Genomic DNA, 26,018 nt, shown 5'->3' on the forward strand with positions numbered 1-26,018 from the left:
CCAGACCCAACAGCTGGGATTAACTAAAGACTTTACAACTCTGATTACCGTGATTTTTTTTCCCCCTCCATTCCACGGACTGTACCAGCCCAGCCCGCTATCTCAGGTCCTCACTTTGCGAGAAACTATTGCTTCACTTTCCTGTCCTTGCTTTCAGGCCTGGGCACTCCTAGGAGCTGGGAACAGGGTGGGGTCAAGGCCGAAATCTCTTCACACAGATACATCCCTATGTGACAGACCGCCAACCTGTTTACTTTCCTCTCTGACGTTTGCCCTTGGATTTATGGGCAAGAATCTCAGACGTTTTCAAATAAGTGGAATCCCAGCCTGTAATCAGCACGCTAGAGGAAGTCACTGCTCTCAGCACCCCGATCCTTGCCGGTTACCCAGCTCCTCACCGCCTCCTGGCTGCGCTAGCCCTGGGGAGCGGGGTCTCAGGGCGGGATGACCCCGCCTGGCTCAATTAGCAGTTTGGGTCGGAGCGTTGCTCATGGGCAGGATGACCCCGACTGGCTCCATAAATTGTTTGGGTCAGAGCACGGCAGGACGCTTAGGCCTGGGAAATGGGTTTTGCCACCGCCAAAAAAACCTCTTGGGCTCCCATCGGGTGCTGGCATTGTGATCAGTACAACGTGGGGGCCCTTGGGCGCCACCTGTCCCCCGCAGCGCGCCCCGGTTCGCGGCCCGCCTCTCCCCGGGCTCAAAAGGGCTGCGGCCGGCGGGACGTCACAAAGCCGAGCAACGCTGGGGTCGCCGCTTTCGCTTCCGCCCGGACCGGCAGGAAAACGCCCGGCGAGGGAGCAGCCCCGGAAACCCCGCGGCTGCTGGTGGCCGGCGCGGGCGGGCGTGCTGGGCGCGAGAAGCCGGCGCGGGCCAGCGCGGTCAGCCGTGCCCGGCGCTCGCGCTGATCCGACCGAGGGCGGGCGGGTGCCGGCGGGCGGGGCCGTGCCGTGGGGCTGCGGGCGGGGCGCGGGGCGCGGGGCTTTTAAACCCGGGCGCGCGCTGGCCCCGCGCTCTCCCCGGTCTGGGCTTCGGGCGCCGACTCGGCAAGATGCGATCTTCCCTGGCTCCCGGCGTCTGGTTCCTGCGCACCTTCTCCAGGGACAGCTGGTGAGCGGGGCGGAGGGCGGACGCCGTGCGGGGCCGCGGGCCAGACCGGCCGGTGTCGCGGCGCTGCGGGGCGCGCTGGCAGGATCGGTCCCGGCGCCTGGGTGGCCCCGGCCGGGAAGGCTGCTAACGCACGCAGGAACCCTGCCTGCCTCGGCGTCCCCTGGACTTCTCGGCCTCCGGTGGAGGGCAGGCTGCCTGGCAGTCATCTCCGACCGCCGGGATGCGCAGCGCGCCTCCCTCTCACGTCCCTGAGCGCCTGAGACCCGGACTGGCGGGGTGGAGGGGGTAAGGCCGGGGTCTCCTAAGGTGTAACCCCACCACTTACCTAGGTACAGGAGTGGTCGTTAACCTGGTAGCCTGGTAGTTAACTTTGCATTGCCAGAAGTTTTCATAAGAAATCCTAGGTTGGGTTTTTAACGCCTTCTATTATTTATTGTCCTGAGATTAGGAAGCCAAGCTAAGAAACTGTCTTCACCAGGTTTTACATACTACATCTATAAATTTGGGTAAATTTCTCTCTCAAGGGCCCCGAAATGTCCCAGGGCCCCTGGGCCAACCAAAACGAGTTCCTTTTCACCTGTAAGTCTGGGAACCCAATAAGGAACTTTTATTGGAAGTGTTTTATCAGCAGTGAACCTCAGTGCCCTCCGAGGAACTGGTTATATCCAATTAAATGGGCATCCTTGTGAAATACAGCATTCCAGGCAATGTTTTGGTTTCATAGTCACTTTTTCTAATTATACCCTGGGGAGAGAAAGGACAGGTTTTTGAACCTTTGCAAATAGCCATATTGGCATGAAAAGCAAAAAGATTTAATAAGAGTTTTGAAGTGTTTCTACTAAATCATTATGGGTTACAGATCACCTAAGAAGAAAGAGAAAGGTCTTCCTTATACCCACAAAATATAACAATGTTCCAGTATTTCTGGCTTAAAGAACATCTCCCCCATCTGTTCATCCAGTCTTATGCTATTAATTCTGTTCTACTACATCAAGGGTTTCCAATCTCACATACCTATCCTTTGGTTTGCCAAAGAACCCTGCAACTCCTAACCCAGCCCACCAGAATATTCATAAAGTTGTCCTGCTGGTGCCACCAGAGAAGCCTGTACCTGAGTGAGTGCTTGGTTGTGATGCTTTTTTGGGACAGTCCTTCATGATGAAACTTTTTGACCTGCTGTTTATCACAGAGCTGTTAAGAAGCATCAGAACAAAACAAAAACTATCTTTAGATAACAGGAGCTTAGACACCTTTGGTTAACATATTATTGATCTAGGGGAGAACCAGGAACCCAAGCCATCTCCTCGGTCCCCAGCCAGCAGAAGTCTCACAGGGTTGGGGTAGGGAGCATAAGAAACTAAAAAGCATTATTGATGATTTTCAGAAGGAAATGGTCTGATGAGAATTCATAACAAGAGTAATACAACTGAGTAGGAAATCTCTTTGCTCCTATAGTATGCAAAACAAGAAGACTGCAAACACCAGCAAAAAAACTAAATAGGGTCTAAAAATATAACAAGGCTAATTTCAAAGAAGATAAGAAACAATACATCAACTGAGGAAAATGAACAGACACAATTTTTACAGAGAAAACAATCTCTATTAAAAATTCTGAAACCTAATTTACCTAATATAATAAGAATATCAACTAAAGAGATTCAGTAGGTTTGGAGTAAATCATTAACATCCGTATTTTAATAAAACTCTGTAAGAAAGTCTGACACACATTTGCAGAGAAAAACTAAGCGTTTGGAAGACAGTAGATCCAAATTGTGGAAGTAAATTTGTGGCCCCGGTAACACTTTAAATCATCCCTGAAACCATGGCTGGGACACCAGAGTTGCCACCAGACACAGCACTCTAGGATGCTGATAAATAGAAACATGTGCAGAACCTTTGACACAAGGTATGCTGAAATTTCTGAAGTATTTACATAAATAGTAACATTTTATCTAGGTTTAATAGTGAAAGGGAGCATTTCCTCCGATCTGGCAGCTATATCCATTGGATTGAGCAACAACACAGCAAATAAACAGTGTATTTAGCACAGCTTTTTTTTTTAAAGGTGAAAGAATAAATCTTTGTGATTTTTCCAGGAGCCCTCTTTCGGGAAACAATAGGAATAAACTCATCACAATTGAGTCAGCTTTAGTAAAATTTTAACACGTAATTGCTGCTCTATAGACTCAAGACTTGCACCTACCACAACCCAAGGCAAATCAAATTCCCGTCTACTAATTTATCCATTCTGATTTTGTCCTTCACAGCCCTCTGTGGAACTCTGCACATTTTACTTTAGAATAAAACTGTTTTCCCCCTTAAACAAAAACACATCTCACTAGCATTTATACAAATTGTACCTCTGCTGCTACTATTCTAGTAAAGCCGTATTCATGAGTATTATATCATTTAACCGAAATAACTTCAATCTCACATAAAATTAAGAGTGTGGAGAATGAGTCATTATAAACAACTTGCCCCACAGAAGCATTTTAGAAGAATACTGTGTATAGCTTTCTGCAGCCACACACAACCAGAACATCTTAAAGGATGGATTCAACCACTGTATTCACCACCTCTGAGATTCAAGACAGATCTGGATTGGGATCTTTTCACCAGTGTGTGCTTTGAGTAGTTAATTTTGCAGGGCTCAGTTTTCCTCCTGAGTAAAAAGCAAGAGTTTGAGGATAAATGTGGTATCTTATATGAACACTCTTCATGTCTCTTGGCTAGTAGGAGGCACTAGATTAGTGTTTTCCTCCATGAGCATGGGTTTGGATCCGCTCAACTACAGAACGTAGCTCTGCTGCAGGTCGCATTGTTGTGCTGACCTCTGAGGTCCGCGGACACACACGGCCCTACCTTCTAGGGACTAAGGTAGAGTTCAAAAGGGGCTATGTACCTGTCAGGCCAATCAGCAGAGCGGTTATCTTTCTAAGTTTATTTTATTATTACCTTTGCATGTGTGACTGTGAGCATCAAACCCAGAGCCTTGTGCATGCTGGGCAGGTGCTGTGCTACTGAGCTATGTAGCCTCAGCCCGAGTCAGCAGTTTAGAAAGCACGTCTGAACGTATTGAACCCCAAGGGATAATGTTTCATAGGCACCTTATCTTTTAGAGGTCAGTTGATTTGATTTTGAAGAACACTGCCTCTTTCAGCTTGTCTAACAATAAGGTGTTAGTGATTATCAGGTTACTGATTATCAGCTTGAACCACAGGAAGCGGGCAATAAGTGATGTCTCTTACCGTCATTATCACTGATGATATCATTAAGGGAAGATACTAAGCCAATTCATTTTTCCTGCACTAACAAAATATAGGCTGGCTAGACATGAACAAGATAAAGACTTCTGGGCTGAAATAAAATTAGAAATGAAGTCTGTCAAATTTACTGCTTAAGGAAAATAGAAATGAAGAAAACAGAATAACAAGCTGGAGGGTGGATTGGTCCTGGGCTCTGGACTCCTCAACTGGAAGCAAGGATAGAAGCAATCCACTTCATCAGGTTATTCTGAGAGTTTGAACCACAGAGTGCAAAGTGTTTGGATTGGCGCCAGGCTTATATTGAGCAGAGAGGAAGCATTAATTATTGGCTATAATTCTATTCACTTTTCCTACTGTTCTATGCCAGGCATCGTTAATTTGTCATGTTTTTTTAATTTGTGAGTTTTATAGAACTGCAAAGTGTTAGATCTCCATGGGACATGTGGGTAAAATGAGGTACAGAGAAGCTTCACAGTGTGACTAACATCACTTAGCTGGTAGGTGACTGAACTGGGGTTTGAGTCCAGGGTTGTTTTACCTCTAAGTCTGTTCTTAAGTGTGGCATGGAAAAAGGTCGCATGGCCATTCAGCCTTAGAGGAATCATTTTAATCTCCAGAATTTACAGCTCCATTTTAACCATAAAAGGGAAATAACTATGTACCCATAGCACAGGACTAAATGAGAAACTATGCAAAACTCTTAGCCCAGTGCCTGACATACTGGGTGCTGGTGAATTTCTGTGGTGCGAGAACTCATTCCCATCAGAAGGAGAAGCTGACCTGTGACTTGGTGGATGTGGCACGTTTTGTCTGCACACTGACAAGCCGGTGGGAGTTTAGCATGCCAGGAAAGGTTCCTAGAGTTGAGACACAGGTGGCCCCAGATTTGTTGAGGCAGCTCCAGCACAATTCAAGGCTAAGGAGCTTCCAACCATCAGTAGCTCCTCCTCCCCTCAGGACAGGTGTAAACAGCTTGTCTGTGGCATTTCTGAGCCACCAGATGCCCAGAAGTTGCCTAGCTCTGGGCCTAGCTGGTGCCCTGCCTTCTGGGCCAGTGTCTGCGTGGGCACGTCTGGGGACAGCTGGCAGCGTGGGCACCTTTCCAGAGAAATGACTGTGGCTGCTGCTTATGGGGCTGGGCCTATTCCCGGGGCCTGTGAGGAGGGACAGCTCAGGACGTGGAGGAGGGAGGCTGGTGCCAGGAGGTGCCAGGGTGACACAGGAGCTGGACGAGCAGGAATGGGTGTGGAGGGGGAGGTGGATTGGACAGGCAGGAGGAGCAGGAGCTGTGAACTCCCACATTGCCTGTGTTCCCCACACCCTTCTTTCCAAGCGGGCTGGCCTGTGGAATTAGGTAGGAGGACCCAGGAGCAGTATATGCAAATACATACCAGATACTTGGCATCTATTACAGCTCACCGAATCCTTAGAGCAATGTTGTGCCGCGGTTTATTCTCTTATTTAAAAAAGACAGAACCAAGACTTAAAGAGGCTAAAGAAGCCAGAGGTCATGGCAAGTAGCAGAACCAGAAGTGAAAATTGAATCTCTCGTGGTTTTAAGTCTGATGTTTCTTGCTTTGAAGTCCGAGGCCTTTTCCCTGTTCCTCGGTGGCCCCGGTGGCCCCGTGCCTCTCTGGGTCCCAGATGCTGCCTGCCTCACTTTCCTTTGTCATGTTTTTCCGATTCCTGTGGAGTGGCCCTGAGAAGGGTGAGGATGGAAGGGGGCTGGGGAGGCCTGGCCACCGAGAATGCTGCCCACAACCTGGGGCTGAGCATGTGACCACGCGGGGCCCTTCCCCCACCCTCGTGACTGCCATCTCTGCAGCTACTCTGTTCTTCCTCTTCCACCCTGCTGTTTCCTCTTCCCCTCCTTACAGGCAGACTCGGGCGCAGCTCACGGCTTGAGTGGGGTCATCACTCAGGCGGTGTGGATTGGCCTACAAGGTGTCTGGGAGTCTAGAATATTCTATGTGGTTGACCAAACCTCGTTTCTCCGGTCAGCACTACCAGCACTAAGGATGCAGTCAGCTCTGAGCACTGAGGATGGAGCTGAACAGCCCCCCAATGACCACAGCAGCAATGACAGACCCCAGCAGGGAGCCTTCTCTGAAGCCCAGGCCCCAGCCCCCGGCTGTCACTGGACTGGCATGAGTATGGGGCAGGTGGGCACTGACACTGCTCTCCTTCCGGCCTCTAGTTCGCGCCTGGTGCCCAGGGTCTTTCATGCATGGGAGGAGTGGGTGAGGATGAGGTGTGGCTGGGCCTGCAGAGTACCTTGAAGGCGAGGCCATCATTTTATCCTTGGGCAGGGCCGCAGCTCGGCCATCATCGCCGTGCTGCCTCTGTGCTGTCCACACAGCCTGTCTCAGGAGGGAGTGGAACTTACACCTGTTGACCTCCTCTTCTAAACCCTATAAACTTACAGGCTCACTTGAGCAAACCTCATTCTGCACCATAAAGCCCTGTCTCTTTATCCTGTCTGAGGTCACAGAGTTCCTTCCTTCCCTTGGCTTCCTTCTCAAAGTAGTGATCTACGTTTTCCTCTTTCCTAAAAAGCTCATTTTCAGAGTCAATGATTTCTTCCAGAAGGTTTGGCCTCCTGTGGCTTCTCGCCAGTGGCTCTTTCTCTGGAAGGAAGCCAGAGAAACCGGCTCTGGGGCCAACCCGTGTCCATCCCATCCAAGTCCCAGTTAGAGAAGGAGGGGTGAGAAGCTTGGGATCATTGGCATGGCTTCTGTCCACCAAAATGCTTTGTGTCCTCCCCCCTGACCTGTCCTTGGCCTACTTGTATGCGAAAGGCCTGCCTCAGGACTCTGCCCCCGTGGTATCTGTTCCAGGAGGGCCTTTCTCAGTGTCAGGAGAGGCCTTGGGTGTGAGGGTGGTGGCAGCCTCACCACTGACCCTGGTTCTTATTGTGCCCAGCCCTCTATCATCTCACATCTGCTGACCCCAGAACAGGCACACCCAAGAACATGCCACAGAGTTCACTTCCTCGGAGAAAGCACCAAGGCTGCCCATAATCAAGCTGTCATGAGGCCTCCTGGGCAGCCCCACAGGCCCATTAATGCCCCCTGGCTGTGGCTGAGGCAGAGGGGGCACCAGGATCGCTCACCGAGGGGCTTAAGTCCCCAGTGGCTTTAGATGGTGGCTGGGACTGTTGGCAGAGTACTTGCTGAGCAAGAAAGGGGAATGCTGAAAACTGGGGTGACCCAGTGGCTGCCAGGGAGAGGGCACTGTTTCCGTTCCCTCCCAGAATAAGAGACCCCCTGCTGGCTTGGTGGTGGTGGTTATGGTGGTGAGGTTTATTGGTGTTGGAGGTGGAACCCGGGGCCTTCTGCATGCTGGGCAGGTGCCACCACTAAGCTGCATCCCAACCCTGGCGCTGGTTCTTGTCCTTTGGCTGTCACAGTGTTGGCAGTGACAGGTCCTTTGGGGGTGGGTTGGTTTGTTTGTTTGTATCTATTGCCACTTTAAAACATACCGTTCCCTGTTCCCAACGCAGAGGCACTCTCAGTGCAAAGTCTTACCAAGGTCGATAAAGGTTTTTATCACATTTCTTTGCAAGAATAAGGGGCCATCAGCTAATAGTTCAGAGATAGTCCCTGTATCAGCCTTGGTTATTCAGTAACCAGGATCTGGTGTGGGACCGCTCAGCAGTGACACTTCAGCAAAGGAAGTCATTGGGCAGTGGCCCCAGCTGGAGTAGCCTGGGGGCCTTGCCTTTGGTGTCCCTTGGTGCTTGGCTGCCTTGCCCAACTCAGCGCTGCCCTGGGCCTATATCCCTCCCCTCACAGCTGAGTGTATTTTCTGTGGTTCTCTAGGGAAGGACTTGTGAGAGGAGAAGTGAAACCCGTGGGTTCTTCCTGCCTCTGGCCTGTGAGCCTGTGACATCGGCAGCCCCCATCTCAGCCTAGCCCAGCCCTTATGCTGAGCCATGGCACCAAGCACCTTTGGCTTACTGTTTTTTTTATCTTATTGATGATATTTTCTTTGGTACTGGGAATCGAACTTAGGACCTCACACTTGCCAGGCAGGTGCTGCACAGGCCCTGTTTTTAACTTACGAATTTTACAAAATATTGGATTTCAATGTTGGGGTTCCCTCCCCGCTCCATGTGAATTAAACTCAAGGTCTTTTCAAGGAGCTTCATTCTCAGCCCATTTTAAGTTTTGAGACAGGGTGTTGCTAAGTCACTAAGCCACCCAGATTGGGCTCCACCTTGCAATCCTCCCGCCTGAGCTTCCCAAAGCGCCAGGATTACAGACTCGGGCCGACACACCCAGCTTCTGTGTGCTATTTTCACACATCTGTATATTTTAATTGTATTTATCTTTCCTTTACTCATGTCCCCGTTACCCTTAGTCCCTTCCTCTTGTCTAATAATAGTCTCCCTCCACTCTCATGTCATCTTTCTTGGATTCCACGTGCTGTGGAGAACATGCTACCTTTGTCTGAATCTGGCTAATTTCACTCCACATGATGATCTCTGGTTCCATCCATTTTTCTGCAAGTGATACAATTTCATTCTTTTAAAATAATACTCCATTGTGGACGTTTACTAGGCTTCCTTTATCCATTCTTCTGTTGATGGACACTTAGGCTATCAGAATTGTACCAATAAATACAGACATGCAGGTACCCTATGGCACGCTGACTCTAATTCCTTCAGAAATACATGCTATGATCAAAAAATACACGGATGGGTCCATTTTTTTTTAAGTTTTCTACAATGAAAGATACATTGCTATTTATTACTCTCAGAAGAGTCGGCCTGCTTCAAACACTTCTCTCATTGTTTTTGGCTCTTTCTGAAGCCTTTCTGGAAATCCTCTTCTGTGGGAGTCTTAGTTTTACTGTTATAGCTGCCTTGATGTCTGGAATTCATTCAAAACATTTATTTTTCATGGTTGCTCTGACTTTACGGAAGAGCCAGAAGTGGCACAGTGGCAGATAATGCTATAAATGATGTTTTGATAATTTTGCTTTCCCTCTGAATGCCAATTAGGAGCAGCGCTCACCGTATTTTTTATCAAAGCTCATAAAGATAATCACAAAGAGGACTTCTAGACTGCTTTGGAGGGTGGCGAGCAAGATGAGATAAGTACGTTGTGAATGAGGGGAAGTCCTAGGGATGGTGAGTGTGCAGTGTATCTTTTACTGTAATAAACTTATTTAAACATTCACTGTGTGTCTTGTTCACCCATTGTATACTAAGGAACGGTAAAGCCGGGTCAAATGGTTTTTTGAGGAACCTCCATATGATTTTCATAGTGGTTCTGGTAATTTACGTACCCACCAGCCGTGCAGGAAGGTTTCTTTTCCTTCCGTTTCACCAGCATTTATTAACTCACTGTTTGGTATTCTTGTTGATAACCATTCTGACTTGGGTGAGATGGAATACAGTGCAGTGATGGCACCTGGGTCCTCTTCCCCAGAAGCCCTGACCAAGTGTCAGAGGAAGAGCACAGGACTTGGGGAAGCCCCGGCCCCAGATGCACTGAGCCCAGCCGTGCTGCAGTGCTAGGCTCATCTCTCCATCCCTCCGGAGTTCAGACAGGAAGTCCCAGAGGAAGCCAGGGCTGGCCGAGCACCACATACACAGTTGAGGAACCCGGGCACCTTATTCTCCTGCTTATGTGAGAGTCGAGTTTTCTTTTCTCTCTCTAATTTTCAAAGGAATAAAACAACAGTATAATGAAACAATACAGTGATAGGACAGTAGGAAATCCACAATTACTACTATATTACATACTGTTACTGTCTAAATAGTTGCTCAGACTGCCTGCCCCAGGCTTGCAAAGTCAGACAACAAAAATGCCAGGCTGCTTTCTGACTTTAGTTATTATCATCTCAGCCTGAGTCGCATGCAGTTGCTTGGCAGGAGTCGGGGGAGGAGCAGGAGACAGAGGGGGCTCCCTTGCTGCCCCTCCCCGGCCTACAGGGCCCCCACCAGCACACACAGGTGGGGGCTGCACGGCTTCCTGGCTGCTTCTCCCTGGCCCGCAGGGCCGCTGCCCTGGTTTCCTTATGTTTGCTGGATTCCTGAATTATCTGTCTCTGTGGGCTTCAAGTCTCAGTTCAGATCCTTCCTGTATCCAGGGGCCCCACCTCTCCTCTCCTTCTCCTCCTCACGTTGCTGTACTCCACGGTCTGGACCCCAAAACTTGAGAGGTTCTTTCTCTGCTGCTCACTACTGGCCCCCTTCCCAGAAGTCCGGAGTTGGATTTTCTGTAGGAGGTTGTGGTCTGCATTGGGCAGACCCCAGAGGAGGGCAGTCACTCGTAGTGCCGATGTAGACCTTTGCCAATCCTCCTGTCTGCCCCTAGGGGAGCACTGGGGAGGCCCAGCAGGCCAGAGTCACTTCTCTGTACCAATACAAGCACCCAGAGACTAGGCTCTAGCAGCTTCACATGTTTGTGCCTCTTGGGGCGCCGGACTGGGAAGCATTCTGGTCTCCAGATGTCCCTAGGCCTGGGGAATCCAGGGTCTGGATCACCAACGGTCCCGAAGACTTTGCTGCCATTCTTGGTTCAAGCAACAGAGCAAAAAGGGCTGCCTCAACTCCTCCTGCTCTCTTCTTCTTCATCATCTGCAAACGAGCGTAGCTGCATTTTTCTAAGTGTCCACTGAGTATCGGGAATGCTATAGGACCTGTTGTAGTCATCATCTCACTCACCTGTTGGTAATTCTATGAGCAAGGTGATAAACTGGGGGCTTGCAGAAGCACAAACAGGTTAAAGGAATGAAACTAGCTTCTGCCTGATTCCTAAGTCCTTACTCTTTTCTCTTTAGACGTTGCCTCCTTGGAAGGTACCAGCTGGGGACCCCATGAGGCTGCCATGTGCTGGGGAACAGATGGCAGAATGCTGCATGCCCAGAGCATGGCTTCTGCCTGGCAGTGAGGAAGGCCAGCTGGGGCTTCCTCCCAGAATCAACAGGGCAGAGCTCTGGGTCTTTGAGGGAGAAGCACCCTGAGCTAGGACATCTGAGGCCTTCCCATGACTTCATGTCACCCTAAAGAGACAGCCCAAGCGCTACCACTTGGCACTCAAGGCCTTACCTAGCTTGAGCTTTGCCTCCTGTGCCACTCCTCCTCCTGTGCTTGGCTCGGTCCACCTTCCAGGGATCCTGGACTGTGCAGAGTTCCACAAACAGGTAGTGTTATTTCACACCTCTGCACTTATGCATGCGCTGCTTCCTGTCTCTGACACATCTTCCTGTACAGCCCTGGCTGGCCTGGCAACCACCTTGTTTTTGAAAGTGCAACTGAAACCTCACCTCCAGGATTCCTGGCCTGCCCCTGCCCCCATCACTTGGGCCAGGTGTCCCTTCTCTCTGCTCCTTGTCACACAAGGCTTCCCTACTATATAGCAGGGTTACGCCAATTTTGTCCCCCTCCCACTGACCCATGAACTCCAGGAGGGCAGAGGTGCCTCTGGTGACTTTTCTTGCTGTCACCGGATCACTAGTACTGTACCTGGGACATGTAGGTACATGGATGGACAGGAAAGCAGCTGTCTTTCTGCCAAAAGAACCAGGATATTAGACACGGACACTGGACTGTTTGTCCTCTGTCACAGCCACTTGGGAGGGGCAGGACTGCAGGTGAAAGGGAATGGAACAGACATGGAAGAATCCCTGGGGCCAAAGGCAGGAGGGAGGCAGAGAAGTCAGGGCTGAGGGGCTGAGGCCTTCCTCCGTGGGTACCTTCTAGGGCATGCGGTGGAACAGTGTGCAGAGGTCAGGTAGCAGAGGAAAGGTCGTTGGCTGCTGGGCGACACTTCTATGCCCTCTTTGGCTTTGCCTGGCACCTGATAGGGCTCTGCAGGTCCCATTCAGCACCAGGCTTTGTTGGACTTGTCAGGGACCCCAGTGGGCCCTCCAGAAGGATCTGATTTGTTGCTCTGCTCAGTGGCCACACATCCTGGCAAGGTCAAGTAAGGTAGGCCTAGCTGAAGCTTGGGAGTCTTTTTTTTTCTTTTGCAGTACCGGGGATTGAACTCATGACCTCATGCTTACCAGGCAGGCACTTATGCTGCTGAGCTAAATCCCCAGCAGTTTAGGAGTCTTAAAGGTGGTACCACCAGGGTCCCAGGATAGGGGTGAGAGTGAGATAGTGTTCTTTTGTTTTGAGACAGATGGGGTTAATGCTACTCTACCCATGTGCAAATAAGGAGGAAAACAGAGACAAGAAAGTCTTACCCAACAGACTAAGACCCATCCCTCAAAGCTTCCTGCTTTTCTCCCGGACCAGGTGGCACCCTCGGCAGGCACAGAGTTGGTATGGTCCACAGGCTGACGTTCTCTTGCATCAGTTGTTCTTTACACAAAGCCAGCAAGGCGCACTTTCTAAATTCTCTTCTAAAAGTCCCTTAACTAGGAGTTGCAAGCCATATAGCAACTGGTGGAACCTGGAAAACTTTGTGCCCCACAGTTTGCTGATGTGTGTCACTGTGACAACACGTGGGGTGGCCCCAGCTTTGTTTTAGAACTCATGGGCTCAGAAGACCTCTCCGGCCGTCTCAGTGCCTTTGGGAACGAGCAGTCAGGGAGGCCGGGTTGTGGAGATCCAGATCTCACAGCCAGAACTTCATTCCTCATGGAATAGAAAGAAACAGAAAAATTAAAGCCAAGCAATGAAGAGATGCACGTGTAAGCTCATTCACTTTGGGAGTAAACTGGGGCAGGGGAGAGAACAGAGGCAGAGACTTGAGCTTGGAAGCTGGAGACCAGGTGCATAGTGAGAGGGAGCCCAGGCAGCCCAAGCCAGATTCAGGCTTGGTGGAAACACCCTTTCTTTCACAAGCGGTATCCTGTATTGCTTCACGGGATGTTTGGGGGAAGTGAGTTTGGGGTTTGGAGGCAGAATCTCAGCGAGGGCAGAGTGAGCAGATAGTGTCTGTCCTCTGGCTTATGGAGCCAAGACACATGGCCAAGGGTTTTGGGCTCCTCCCTCTTTTGAATGGCACCTTTAATGAGCAAAGCCTGCCAGGTTTTCCTCTATGCCCAGCCCTTTCTCCCAGGAAGCTATTCTTTTGGGGGTTTTTCCCTTGGGTTTTTGGTGGTTCTGGGGATCAAATCCAGGGCCGTGGGCATGCTAAGCATGTGATACACTGATCAGCTGCATCCCCAGCCCCTGTTCTGAAGTCTGTTTTCCATATACTTTCCGACCTCTGTCTGATGACTCAGCTCAGCTGATGCCCTGCAGGGGGAAGCAGCGGGTGACTCAGGCAGGCACTGCAGCTGGGCCCCAGACCCTCAGGACAGGGGCAGGGACTGGAAACTGTGAGGGGGACCTGCCTGGACTGTCCTTTCCATCCCCATGCATGGAACATGTGAACCACAGAGGGGGAAAAGATCTTTCCATCCTAGAGAATGGGACCCGCGTGGAACTAGCAGAGAGAGCGCTTGAGCTGTGTCACTAACTGGCCTCGCTGACTCAGCCCCAGCTGTGGCCTGGGCTCTGTCTGCTGTCTGCTAGGCTTAAGGGGAATGCAGACCTAGCGTTGGACCCTCCTCCCCCTTCCGGTCCCTCCAAAATCCCATCACTTGTAACGTTTAAAAAATTGTCCCTCTCCCTGCCATTATCTAAATTACACATGCAGTGATGTAGAGGCACCTTCGCCTTGGTGAGACCCAGAGAAACGGAGGAGGAGGACACTCAAACCCAGTGTTTGAGTGTCCAGCTAAGCAGGTTCCTAGAAGCCTCAGAGGTCAACCAGGGAGACTGGCGCCCCCAGCAGCCTGGCCTCTGGGTGTTGTTCGGGGCCTTCCCTGACCTCTGCCCCGAAGAACGTGTGTCTGGAAGGAGCCTGAAGGTAAAGAGTCCTTGGTGCCGAGACCCTGGGGCTGCTTCCAGCTGGCACCTGGCTTCCTGCTGATCTGGATGTCTGTCTTCTCTTGCAGGTTCCGTGGCTTCATCCTGCTGCTCACCTTCCTCATTTACACCTGTTATCACATGTCACGGAAGCCCATCAGTGTTGTCAAGGTAAGGCTGGTGCTCGGGGCGAATGCAGGACCGGGAGACAGAAGGGTCTGGACCTCAGGCCATTGTCCTCCCCCTTCCCTCGCCCTGCTCACCACCACTCTGCCCAGTGCAGGCCCACTCTTCCCCAGCAGTGGTTCCCTAGGGGCTCCCTGTAAGTCTGACAGCAGTGCCAGTGGGTGTGAATGAGGTGAAAGGCAGAGTCCTGGGATCTGAGGGCCCTGTCCTTTGTCTGATGGGCCGCCTTCCCATCCCAGCAGAGGAGGTGCCGGCAGGCAGAGCACTGAGTGCTGTGGTTGGTTGGGGTTGGAGGAGGCTTGTTCCTCTCTGCGGGTTCTGGGATGATGGGAGACCCCTGACCCATGCTCCCTGTTCCCTCTCAGAGCCGTCTGCATCAGAATTGCTCAGAGCTGATCAACCCCATCAATGACACCCACAGTCTCAATGACACCACATGGTGCAGCTGGAGTCCATTTGGTAAGACCAGGTCTTGTTGTCTTTCCCCTCTCCTCCTTTCTTTCTCAAGACAAGGCTGGAAGGGACTTCTTGCATGGACAGTCAAGCAACCCACTTTCTGCCTCTGTTGTCTGCTTTCAGACAAAGATGACTACAATGTGTTACTGGGGGCCGTGGACAATGCCTTCCTTGTGGCCTACGCTATCGGCATGTTTATCAGGTAAAGAGAGAGGCCTGCAGAGCCCGTGCCCAGCCACAGGGAGATAGTTGAGAGCAACTGAGCAGGGCGCAGCGGGCTGAAGTGAGCATGTGAACAGCTCCCCTGGGTGGGAGGCACTTTTGGCCCACGGCCCATCTCCTTTCCTCTCCACGGGTGGCCACCCCAGTTGCTCCTTTGCCTGGCAGACTCCTGGCACCGTTAGCAGCCCCTTTTCCCGAATTCACTATTTGAGTATGCACGGAGAGAGCCATGGCAGTGGGTATGGACCAGGGTCCTCTAACAGCAGCCCTGGTCATGGAGACACTGGGGCAGGTCCCATCACGAGCCGTGTGCAGAGTGGCAGAGGCAGCATGGAGCTCATGGCTGGGGGTCACAGATGAGGCCTGTGTGTCCCCCTGGGGAAGGACAGCCACTGAGGAATTTTTATCCCAGACTTACGTTTTGGATAGATCACTCTGGTGGGGTTGCACAGAGGTAGATTTGAGGAAAGGCAAGCACAGTCACACCAAGGGAACAATTTGGCAGCAGCTTGGGATATGGGTCACTTGTGGTTGAAGAGGTGGGGAGGGGTAGGCACACTGGGGAATCCCCGAAGGGGTGGGTTGGGGGCTGGCAGTGTAACTCAGTGCTGGAGGGTTTTACCTCGTGTGTGGAAGGCTCTGAGTTTGGTCCTTAGCCCTGGAAAAAGGAAAGAAGAAAGTAGATGTATGGGCCTTGAGGACTGAGTGTGAGGGGCACAAAGAGAGGCCGAGCCTGAGGGAGCTGCCGTGAGTGGCCGGGTGGACGGGGGTGGCCTTTACTTAGCGTGGAGTGCAGGCTGGGCCTGGCTGGTAGAAGGAGGAAGAGGAATTTAGTTTTAGAGTGCTGGGTGTTAAATACTTTGGGGACCTCCAGGGAAAGGTCCCAAAGGCATCTGGACAGGATCCCGACGTTCTGGGTCAGGGCTGAAAACATGCAGATGGAGTCATTAGCAGATGGCTGATGCTAAAAGCCTCAGGAGTAATTCGGGAACCAGGACTGAGTGAACAGGAGGTGCTGAGGAGTGGTCAGCTGGGCAGCGAGCACGGCTCGCACCCTTCCAGGCAGCGACTCAAGAAAAACAGAGGTCCAGGAAGTGGAGGCCCAGGCTGGCCTAAGCATACGTCAGCACAGGGATCATCAGGAGACATCTTCGCTGGAATGGCTTCAGCACCGTGGGGTCGGGGAAGAAGGAGATGGTAGAATGGACAGAGAGGAGATTAACCAAAACAAAATAAAACACTAACCAAAACTCCAACTGTCACTTCTCCAGTGGGATTTTTGGGGAGCGGCTCCCCCTCCGTTACTACCTTTCTGCCGGAATGTTGCTCAGTGGCCTATTCACCTCCCTCTTGGGCCTGGCATATTTCTGGAACATCCACATGCTCTGGTACTTTGTGCTCATTCAGGTAAGATACCAAGTCACGTCCTCAAGACTTTGTGCCCATCATCGAATGGACCCTAGAGGCCACTAGTTCTCCCCTAGCCGCCTCCGGGCACAACCGTTGAGGACCTGGATTCCCTGCGGGTCTTCCGGGGCTCCGTCTGCATACCCATAGGTCCTGCTACCCACCCCAGTGTTATGGCCTCGGGATGTCCGCCTTGAGCGCTAGGCTGAGGCCACTTCTGATGCGGAGGCTTGTGCTCCAGTAATCTTGAACTAGAGGAGAAAGCAGCTTATGACACCATGCTGCGGGGTGGGGATGGACGAGTCCATAAGGGACAGGCCGGGTTTGCAGTGTGGGGACCATGACTGGGTGGTCACCAGGGCATGCGGCCCAGGCCTGTTCTCACCCCAGCTCTTTCCTTGCAGATCTGCAATGGACTTGTCCAGACCACCGGCTGGCCCTCCGTCGTGGCCTGTGTTGGCAACTGGTTCGGGAAGGGGAAGTGAGTGTGACGAGGAGGAGGAAGAGTAGGGAGGACTAAGGGGGGCTGAGGGCACTGAGGAGCCAGTTGTGGTCCTCTGCTCCGGAGCGCATTCAGGGGAAGAGATGGGACCATGCCTCTGTCTGGCTGGATTCACAGCTGAGGGTGTTCGCATGCTACGCAGCAGGACCGGCTGTCTTGCTGAGAAGGCTTTGACCCATCGTACGGGCAGCTGCAGTTATATTTTCTCATAACTGTTTCTGTTTTCTTGAACTGGATTTTGTCCAAAACAAGTTGCTTCTGAGCAAGGATTTGGTGCTGTTGATGTCCTACACATTGTGGGTGTTTAGGGGGCTCCTGGGCACCTCAGGAGAGATCAGTGGCAAACCCTGAGTTGACCAAAGTCTCCTGATAATGCCAGATGTTTGTGAGGGTAGAAGTGTCCTCAGCTGAAGACCATGGCTTTGGAGTGACCTTGAGGGGCAATCTCCAACTGTGTTTGCTCAGGACACTACAGGGAGGAGGGCACCCCGATCCTGCTGCCACCTACTTGACACCAGCCAAAGCCCCCTCACTGATGGTGACTTTGGAGCCTCGGGAGCCCTGTCTGGGGTGTGTCCTGGACGCTGAAAGCAGGCTCTGAGCTGCTGTTTTCTCCTTTCCTTTCCTCTCCTCCCCTCCAGACGAGGGTTCATCATGGGCATTTGGAATTCCCACACTTCTGTGGGCAACATCATTGGCTCCCTGATCGCTGGCGTTTGGGTGAACAGTGATTGGGGCCTGTCGTTCATTGTGCCTGGCATTATCACTGCTGCCATGGGCATCTTTACCTTCTTCTTCCTCATCGAGTGTGAGTAACCCCTACCTCCCCAAGGACTGCGCGAGTTGGAGAGAGTGGCTGGAGGTGCAAAGGATACGGCTGGTCATGGGGTTGGGGCGCCCGCTGTGTGTCTCAGAGTCTCAGTTTTGTCATTTGCAAAGAAGATATATCTACGCCCTAGGGTCTCTGAAGGTCCATGTGAGACAGTGTCCAGTGCTTGCCCTGTAGCAGGTGCCTGGCCAGCACTGGTTGGGTCTGGGATGGGCAGGAAGTAGCAGATGTAACGGGAGCACCAGGTCCTTTACATCCTGTACAGATGGCTCCTGTCCATACTCTTGGACAGCTCCGTGGGCCGGGGAGGCCAAGTGTCAGAGCCACTGGGAGTCGGAAAGGAATAGTGACACAGTTGGTGGTTACAACATCCAGGCCCGGAATCCGGGCCTCCCGAGTCCTGGTGCCTGATGCCTCGTGCTGGGAGGCTGCGTGGGAGGTGGCGGGCAGCTCCCTGGCACCAGCTGAGACCCTGTGTGAGGCGAGGGAGCGCCCTGCTACTTGGGAAGCTTCTTAGAGATGCTGTCTACTTTTCAGACCCTGAAGATGTGGACTGCTCTCCTCCTCAGCACCATGTGAGTGGGAGCCCTCTTGGTATTGTCTCTGCCCTCCTCCACCAGAGGGGCTGCACCCTGGGCTTGGGTCCCCAGCTACCTGACAGGCCTGGCAGAGGTTGGCTGGGCCCTACAGGCTGGGAACCCAAGTCACTCCAGCTCAGGGAGGTGGCACATGGTGGATGTGCCCACAGTGAGGATCTCACTTTTCTGCTCAGGGTGGACCTAGTGAAAATCAGGACAACCCTGAGGACCCCGGGAACAGTACCTACCAGCACCGGGAGAGCGGCGTGGAAGCTGTGGCCACCTGCCCCAAGGAGCCAGTCCCCGAACCTGCCGCCATCAGTTTCCTGGGGGCCCTCAAGATCCCGGTAGGATGTTTGGGGAACGGAGAGACAAAAGGGGCTCTGGAGTTTTCCAGCAGGTGTCAGGAGACAGGGTGCTGGGAGTGACTGATGGTTTCCTGGGAGAGCCGGCTGCTTGGGGAGGGCAGTGTGGGAGACCTGTTTGGGCACAGCAGGCCCGGTTCCCTTATTGGAGTTGGGTATGCATTTGGGGTTGCTTTCTATGGGGTGATGGACAGGCCCAAGGTGGTGCTGAGCTGCCCCTTGGGGCCACCACTGGACCAGGATCTTGGATCCCTTTCCATTGTGACTTTCGCTATATCTCCAGGGTGTGATCGAGTTCTCTTTGTGTCTGCTCTTCGCCAAGCTGGTCAGTTACACCTTCCTCTACTGGCTGCCCCTCTACATCTTCAATGTGGGTGAGTCCAGGGGGAGAAGTGCTGAGAGGACAGGATCTCTGAGGGTGCCGGGGAGGAAGGATGGCATTGCTGCGTACGATTCCAGTGTACAGGCAGGATTCCTGACACCCAAGGTCTGCTCAGGTGTTTAAGTGGAAAGCTTGGCCCTGTGTCCCACCTCCTAGACCTGACTCCAGCCCTCCTGTGGAGCTGAGTTGGGTGTCAGTAGCACAAAGCTCTGTCCTGCATTCCTGTCTTCTCCTCCAGCCTGAGTGCAGGACAAATCCTCTTGGGGCTGCTTGGCTCACAGGTGTGGGAGCTGGGAGTGCAGGAAAGGTCTGCATGAGTGCTTCACCCAGCCTGGGAAGAGGCCCGGTGAGCCGTCCCACTGCATGGAGGTGACCTTGGTGTCCTTCTGCCAAAGGGACCTTTCGGGACCAATGCCTTTGTGTTGAGGTCTACTAGGCTGCACTGAGAGCCACCCTACCTGGTGGGTTCCTCTCCTCAGCCCCTGCCTCTGCCCAAGGATGCATGATGGGGAAGGTGACTTTTGTGGTTGAAAAGGACATTTCATGTCCACCTGGCCTGGGTTTCTGCTTTTCCATGGTGGGGTGGCTCCACCAGGGAGTGGCCTGCTCCACCTTCCTGTCCCCAGGGGCCTCAGACGCCACTTCTCACCCAGAACCATCACACAGGGCTATTCCACTCCCTGCCAACCCTGGAAGGAACAGGGCTGCCCTGCCACTCAGATGCTTTCTCTCTGAACAGGGTACCATGGGGATTGGTCCCAGCTGGGTCTCAGGCTGTAGCTTGCCCACCACTCTACATGAGGGGCCCCTCTCTGTGACAGTGGTAGACTGTGGGGGTGATTTCATGGACACTGCTTTTGTGGCTTTGGTGCTGACTTCAGACTGAGTCAACCTTAGAGGTGTGGCTTCAAGTCAAACTTCTGAATGCTCAGCCGAGACATGAGGTCCTCCTTTTCCTGCAAGTCTCCTCCTGGCTCTGGGCACTAGCAGAAACCTAAGGTGACTGAGAGGACTTCCTCGAGGGGCCTGCTTCGAAGTCAGGAGCAGAGCAGAGAGAAAGCATGGCAGGCTGAAGCTTGGTGAGAGCAGTTATGCTCCAGAGAAAGGATGGCCCCTGGGGCAGGGTTCTCAGGAGTCAGGTCCCAGGCTGGCAGGAGAGGGGCTGTTCTGAGAGGCCAGGGTCATCCTGCAGGGGAAACCTGGGATCCAGAACAGGACAGTCTCAAAGTGCTGCAGACTCACCGCAGCCCTAGCCAACCCTGCACCTGGCTGCCCCTCTGAGGAGGTGGTTGGGCTAGGGGAGTGCCCTATAGGATTCCTTCTGGCTGTGGCACTCGGGATGTTTGCTGAGTACCAATGCTTGCATCTGAGTGGATGTTTATATTTTCCACAGCTCATTTTGATGCCAAGGAGGCTGGAGACCTGTCTACGCTCTTTGATGTTGGTGGCATCATAGGTGAGGCCCTGACCTGCTCTGCAGGAGGCTGCCTTCCCTGCTTCTCTGTAGGCATGCAGAAAGAACAGGCCCAGCAGGCCACAGGCTCCAGAGAAGAAAGCTGTCTTGAGTGTTTTCTCATTTCTGCTCCTGCCCTGTCTAAGAAAGAGGCCTTTGTGTTTGGCTCCCTACAGGGATGAGCACAGGGAAGAAGAAGCTCTGTTGGTTCTCAGTGGCAGGCCCAGGCCAGGGCTGGGCAGCAGGCATGGGGTGGTGTGGTCCTGTCTGGGGCCGTGTGTGAGTGGGTGTCTGTTGCAGGTGGCATCCTGGCAGGGCTCATCTCAGACTACATCAATGGCAGGGCCACCACTTGCTGCGTCATGCTGATCTTGGCTGCCCCGGTGGTACGTATGATCTCACGGGTGAAGCAGGGATCTGTGAGCAGGTGACAGCCCCTGACAGTGTGCCCTTCTCTGCATCTGTGCACACAGCTGTCCTGTGTGCACTTCTGTGCATCTGTCAGGGGGAGGACAGTCCACAGAACAGCAGGGAAGCCCTCGAAAGAGACCAAGACTTGAGTGTTGGAACAGGGGTTGGTGACTTTGTCCTTGGTGGAGAACAGGAAGACCAGCTGCTAAACTTCTTGACCAGAGGAAGGGAAAGAGCTTAGACATGAGAGAAGACTTTCTGGGAACAGGGCAACAACATATGACCACGATTTAGACTTCCATCCCTGAGACACTTAAAGACTGAGAGGTCTGGGTGTAAGAGGAAAGAGGAGTGAGGCGACACAGGGTTCCAGAGCAGGACAGGGTTGTGCTAAACTTAGGGCTTCCACCAAGCCGGGGTGGGGCTGAGACGCAACCTCCCCCTCCTCCTTCTCTCACAGATGTTTCTGTACAATTCTGTTGGCCAGAACGGGATCACCAGCTCCATAGGTAAGAAGACAAGTCCTGCAGGTCCACAGGAAAGACGTCACCTTGGGAACCCTATGCCATGGACACGGGGGCATCAGAGAGGGGGGCTGGGAGGGCAGCAGCCTGGAGAGTCACCTGCTCTGAGGCTGTGGGTGGCCCTCTTCTCTAACTGTGCCATCTCTGCTGCACCCCCCAGTGATGCTGATTATCTGTGGGGCGCTGGTCAATGGCCCGTACGCGCTCATTACCACAGCAGTCTCCGCTGACCTGGTAAGTGACCCATCCCTGAGGGCCCAGGCGCTGCTGTGGGGGTCTCCTGAGTGCCTCTGAATCCCCACTCTTTCCCCTTTCCTGTCCTGCAGGGATGAGGTCCTCAAAGTCCTTCAAAACTCACCACGAGCCCCTCTTTCCTCTCCACCTCAAGCCTAGTTTCTACCTTCCCTGAGTCAACCTTCCCTTGTCCTGCGGGTGCTGTTGCTCATCTGGGGACCCCACTCTGCTCTCTCCCCAGGGAACTCACCAGAGCCTGAGGGGTAATGCCAAGGCCCTCTCCACCGTCACAGCTATCATCGATGGCACTGGCTCCATAGGTCTGCTGGTGACTTCGGCTTCAGGGCCCAGCAGCTGAACCCGGGGCTCACTTGGCCAGACCCTTTGGGATGCTGTTCTCTGGGGGGCAGGGAAGTGGGTGCCATGACCCAGGTGGCCTTGAGGGTCCATGGGTGGAGGACTGTGAGAGGAAGAGAAAATAGAAACAAAGCTTTGGTCAGGTGGAGCCCTTACTCTCCGATGGAAGGAAAGGAACTGAACCCTCACTGTGGGGCATTTATTTATACATTTTAGCAACTTAAGGTCACATGACACCCTGTTGTCCTAGCAACCTATTGGGATTGTCATGGGGCTGGGCTGAAGCAGCTTCATGGTTGGGGGGCACTCTTTGTTCTTGGGACTGGCCACACCCCAGCCTTGTGTAGTCAGTTTCCAGCTTCAAGAGCTCCCAACAAGTGGGGACCCCCACTCATTCAGTTGTGCTTCATACAGGTGCGGCCCTGGGGCCCCTGCTGGCAGGGCTCATCTCCCCCACAGGCTGGAACAACGTCTTCTACATGCTCATCGCTGCTGACATCCTGGCCTGCTTGGTAAGGGCTCTTGGGGTGCACATAAGGGTACTGGGGGTGTTCTGTCTCGCTACACTGAAATGGAGGTCCAAAGCACCAAGTCTTCTGGGACAACAAGAACAGCTGCCTTTTTCCCAGAACCACATTGCTTCCCAGGGTGACCCCTACCCTGGAAGTGTACAACCCCCGCTCCAGAAGCCCTGTGCTGAGACTCAGAGCGCCCTCCCTTCCCCTCTGCCTTGGACTCCCCACAGCTCCTCTGCCGCTTGGTGTACAAGGAGATCCTGGCCTGGAAGGCGGCCCTGAGCAGAGTCCCAGGGTGAGTCCGCCAACAGCTAAGCCCTGTCTCCCCCAACCTCGCTTCCTTTGGGAACCCACCCAGGGCTCAGTCACTTTCCACCTGCTTGGGCCTGGAGGACTCCGAGCCAGCCCTCCCAGTGGGCACGGTGGACCCATCCCATCCCAACCCTGCTAACCTGTCCTCTGTTGTCCATGTGTCTCCTTAGCTCTAGTCTGGCCCTAACCCACCCGTGATAGTATTTTCAAGTCCCATGACTCTTGTGAGTATTTTCTTCAAGTCTGTGACGAATATGCCATTCAAATATGGGCTGTATGCAAATCCTCTCTCCTTGGCTTGATTTTTTTTCCAACTTTCTCTTTTTTCTTGGGAGCCAGGTCCAGAGGTGCAATCTGAGCAGAGCATAGTACTTGGGAAGTGTTTCTCAAGGGGTCTGAGCAGCGTCTCCCCGAGGGACGTGGTAGGGCTTTGGTCATACCCTTAGGGCAGAGGGACCAGAGCGGGGAAGCCTTTTCCCGCTGAACTCATGCTGAGCTGCAGGTGCCACCTGAAGTTCAGAAACCGTGTGCACCTGACCCCTCTGCCCAGGGTACGCAGAGAAAAGCACCTACCAATCAGAGCCTCTAAAGCAAAATTGGAAGGCGGTGTCTGTGGCTGGCCGGGTGAGCTGTCTGCCTGGTGTTCTTTGGTGGTTGCTTCGGCAGTGTGCTGGCCAGAGGCTGAGCTGCTCGCTGGTGCTGGTGGTTGGGTGACTCTCTCTGCGGCCTTTCTGACTCCCCTGAGCAGAGTCTTTTACCTACGAGGAGCTGGGACCTGGATGGGCGGTGAATGCGAGAAGAGCCCTCTGGCACAGTGGTGGCGAACCTATGTCACGTGTGTCACAGTGGGCTGTTGGTGTCCCTGAAAGTGCTAAAGGGTGTGTCACAGTGGGCTGTTGGTGTCCCTGAAAGTGCTAAAGGGTTCGCCACCACTGCCCTGGGGTCATGGTGACTGGGTCATATCCACGGAAGCACTCCGTTTTTATTTATTTATTTGGAGCTGGGAATCGAACTCATGATCTCACGCTTACCAGACAGGCACTGTGCCACTGAGCTAGATCCCAGACCAGCATTCCACTTTAGGAGGGTATCAGGGGTCAAGGGAAAAACTGAAACCAGGAAGCCACAGTACAAGCAGGAAACTTATGGCGCCTGTCCTGCCTTGTTCTGTCCTGGAGGCGGGAACCAAAGAAATGGATGGCCTTTTTTTTTTTTTTTTTTTTTTTTTTTGTCTTTTTCGTTTTTAGCGGTACTGGGGATCAAACTCACGACTGCCTGCTTGCAAGGCAGGCACTTATGCCACTGAGCTAAATCCCCAGCCCCCTTGTTTGCTTGTTTTAATGGTCCTAAGGGATCAGGCCCTTGCGTGTGCTAGGCAAGCACTCTATGCAAATACCCCCAGCCTGTGACTGCACAGCCTAGTTTATTTTCTTCCATTTGAGGGATTCTGGGGGTGAGGGGGTGAACACACAAAAAGAGGAGAGTATTTCGTGAGTCCTGCTCTCCGCCTGGCATGGAGCAAAGCCAAACCTTTAGATACCATAGCCCTGCTCCCAGCCTGCAGACTGGTGCTCTCCCTTCGAGGCGAGGGGCTGGTCCTGGTCCTGGGAGACAGACCTGTCGAACCCAGGTCTGGGGGCTTGCCTTCCCAGCCCTGTGGTGTTCCCAAGTTAGTCCTCCTCTATGGAAGGCCAGCAGGGGTGTGCAGGGCGGCACTGGGGTGGCTCCGGAGCCCAGTCCTGGCTTCTCCACTTTCAGCCCACGGGCCGTGCCCAGGTCCACTGCATCCTTGTGTGCAATGGGGGACGCTTATCCCTCAGTACACGACAGAGTTGACGGGGGCTGATGTGAGACGGAATATGTGGAGTGGCTTTGTAAAGCTGCCGTAGGTAGCATCAACCTTTTAAAGATTTTTGTATTTTCGTGGTTCGTTGGTCCCTGCCCAAGGGGTAAAATGGAGCCCTAATTACAAGCAGCAGAGATGAAGGCAGAGTTTATTAAGTTGCATATCACTCTCTTTTCCACCTTCTCTCTCTCTTCTTCATGCAGCTATAAAGAAATATGAGGCCTCAGCTGGAAGTGAATCATGGATCTCCAAACAGCCCCCCATGAGAAGACAATAGAACTTTCCACTGAGGGGAGAAGCAAAGACTCCTGGTCTAACCTCAGCCAGCCCAGCCCAACCGCAGGGCTGCTCAGGGTGCTGAAGACTCCTGACAGGGACTGCCGTGCAAGAGCGGACAGAAGAGTCCGGGGCTGCCGGCAGGAGGGAAGGGATCAGTGCACAGGCGCAGACAGCGCAAAGGCTCTAGGGTCAGAGGTGCACCTCTCCGCCCCGCGTTAGATTTTAACCTCTGTAATCAGCCCTGTTTCACAGGTAACTGACCTCTCTTTTTCCCTTTGCAGTGAGTTAGTCTTCTCTGTGTATCTCCCCAGGTTTGACCCTCTTCTTGTTTTTGTTTTGTTTTTTGGTACTGGGGATTGAACTCACAACCTCACGCTTGCCAGCCAGGTGCTTGTGCAACTGGGCTATATCCCTAGCCCTGACCTTTTTATAACTCCGCCTGTGGCTTTGGTTAAAACATTGTGACCATTCTTCCAGGGCTGAGATAGGGTGGGGTAAGAGGGCTGCCTGGGGCAGCACCGGATGTGAGGGGCTCGCCGCCCTCTGGTGCAGGCACCCACCTCGAGAGCCAGCCTTCCTTGTCCCATCCCGTCCTTAGCTCTGCTGATGTCCCAGGTACTGGTGAAATTAAGATCAGTGCTGTGGGGTCAGACAGACGTGAGCACAGCTGAAAACATCTGCGTGCATGACGCATTTTGAGATGAAATGCAGTGGTTCTGAGTGCCCTGTGGTGCCAGCGCTGCTGCAGGGATGAAGTGGACCATGGACAGAGGCCAAGGACTTACGCCCTGAGCACAGGTGCCAGGGTGACAAGACTGGCGGGAAATGAGAGACTGGTGCACCATGTTCTCATACACATTCCCTCTGCCCCGAGTCCTGGATTGTGACATGCCAGGCAGACTCCAGCATTTCCCCTGACCTCTTCAGCTGCCGGTCAGCACCGATCAATACAGATTTCCTTTGCCAA

The 26,018-nt window shown here is 53.0% G+C and overlaps 1 protein-coding gene across 3 annotated transcripts; it reads left to right on the top strand.

The window, feature by feature from the left end:
• Window positions 1–919: 919 nt before the first annotated feature.
• On the top strand, window positions 920–26,018 carry Slc37a2 (solute carrier family 37 member 2). Of its 3 annotated transcripts, none has more exons than XM_063256009.1 (19): window positions 920–1,110; window positions 14,283–14,364; window positions 14,745–14,838; window positions 14,959–15,037; window positions 16,329–16,464; window positions 16,869–16,945; window positions 17,608–17,774; window positions 18,333–18,370; window positions 18,568–18,720; window positions 19,022–19,112; window positions 20,514–20,576; window positions 20,874–20,959; window positions 21,445–21,493; window positions 21,669–21,742; window positions 21,984–22,062; window positions 22,514–22,611; window positions 22,845–22,909; window positions 23,097–23,150; window positions 24,976–26,018. In XM_063256009.1, the coding sequence occupies exons 1-18, from the start codon at window positions 1,052–1,054 to the stop codon at window positions 23,122–23,124; spliced, it is 1,518 nt and encodes a 505-aa protein (XP_063112079.1). In that variant the 5' UTR covers window positions 920–1,051; the 3' UTR covers window positions 23,125–23,150; window positions 24,976–26,018. The 3 variants fall into 3 exon arrangements, with proteins under 3 accessions (XP_063112079.1, XP_063112080.1, XP_013011058.1); XM_013155604.3 differs by lacking the exon at window positions 920–1,110 and adding an exon at window positions 11,393–14,194; XM_063256010.1 differs by lacking the exon at window positions 23,097–23,150.

Source organism: Cavia porcellus, unplaced genomic scaffold, assembly GCF_034190915.1.
Source record: "Cavia porcellus strain 051 isolate PalLab524CR breed Dunkin Hartley unplaced genomic scaffold, mCavPor4.1 scaffold_9, whole genome shotgun sequence".
Lineage (NCBI taxonomy): Eukaryota > Metazoa > Chordata > Mammalia > Rodentia > Caviidae > Cavia > Cavia porcellus.

What these genes read in the sequence shown, in the direction of transcription:
- Slc37a2 (XM_063256009.1), top strand. Translation starts at nt 1,052, where the DNA reads ATGCGATCTTCCCTGGCTCCCGGCGTCTGGTTCCTGCGCACCTTCTCC. An exon ending in TGGGGGCCCTCAAGATCCCG is followed by an intron (nt 18,721 to 19,021) that starts GTAGGATGTTTG and finishes CTATATCTCCAG; the next exon opens with GGTGTGATCGAGTTCTCTTT. An exon ending in TGATGTTGGTGGCATCATAG is followed by an intron (nt 20,577 to 20,873) that starts GTGAGGCCCTGA and finishes TGTCTGTTGCAG; the next exon opens with GTGGCATCCTGGCAGGGCTC.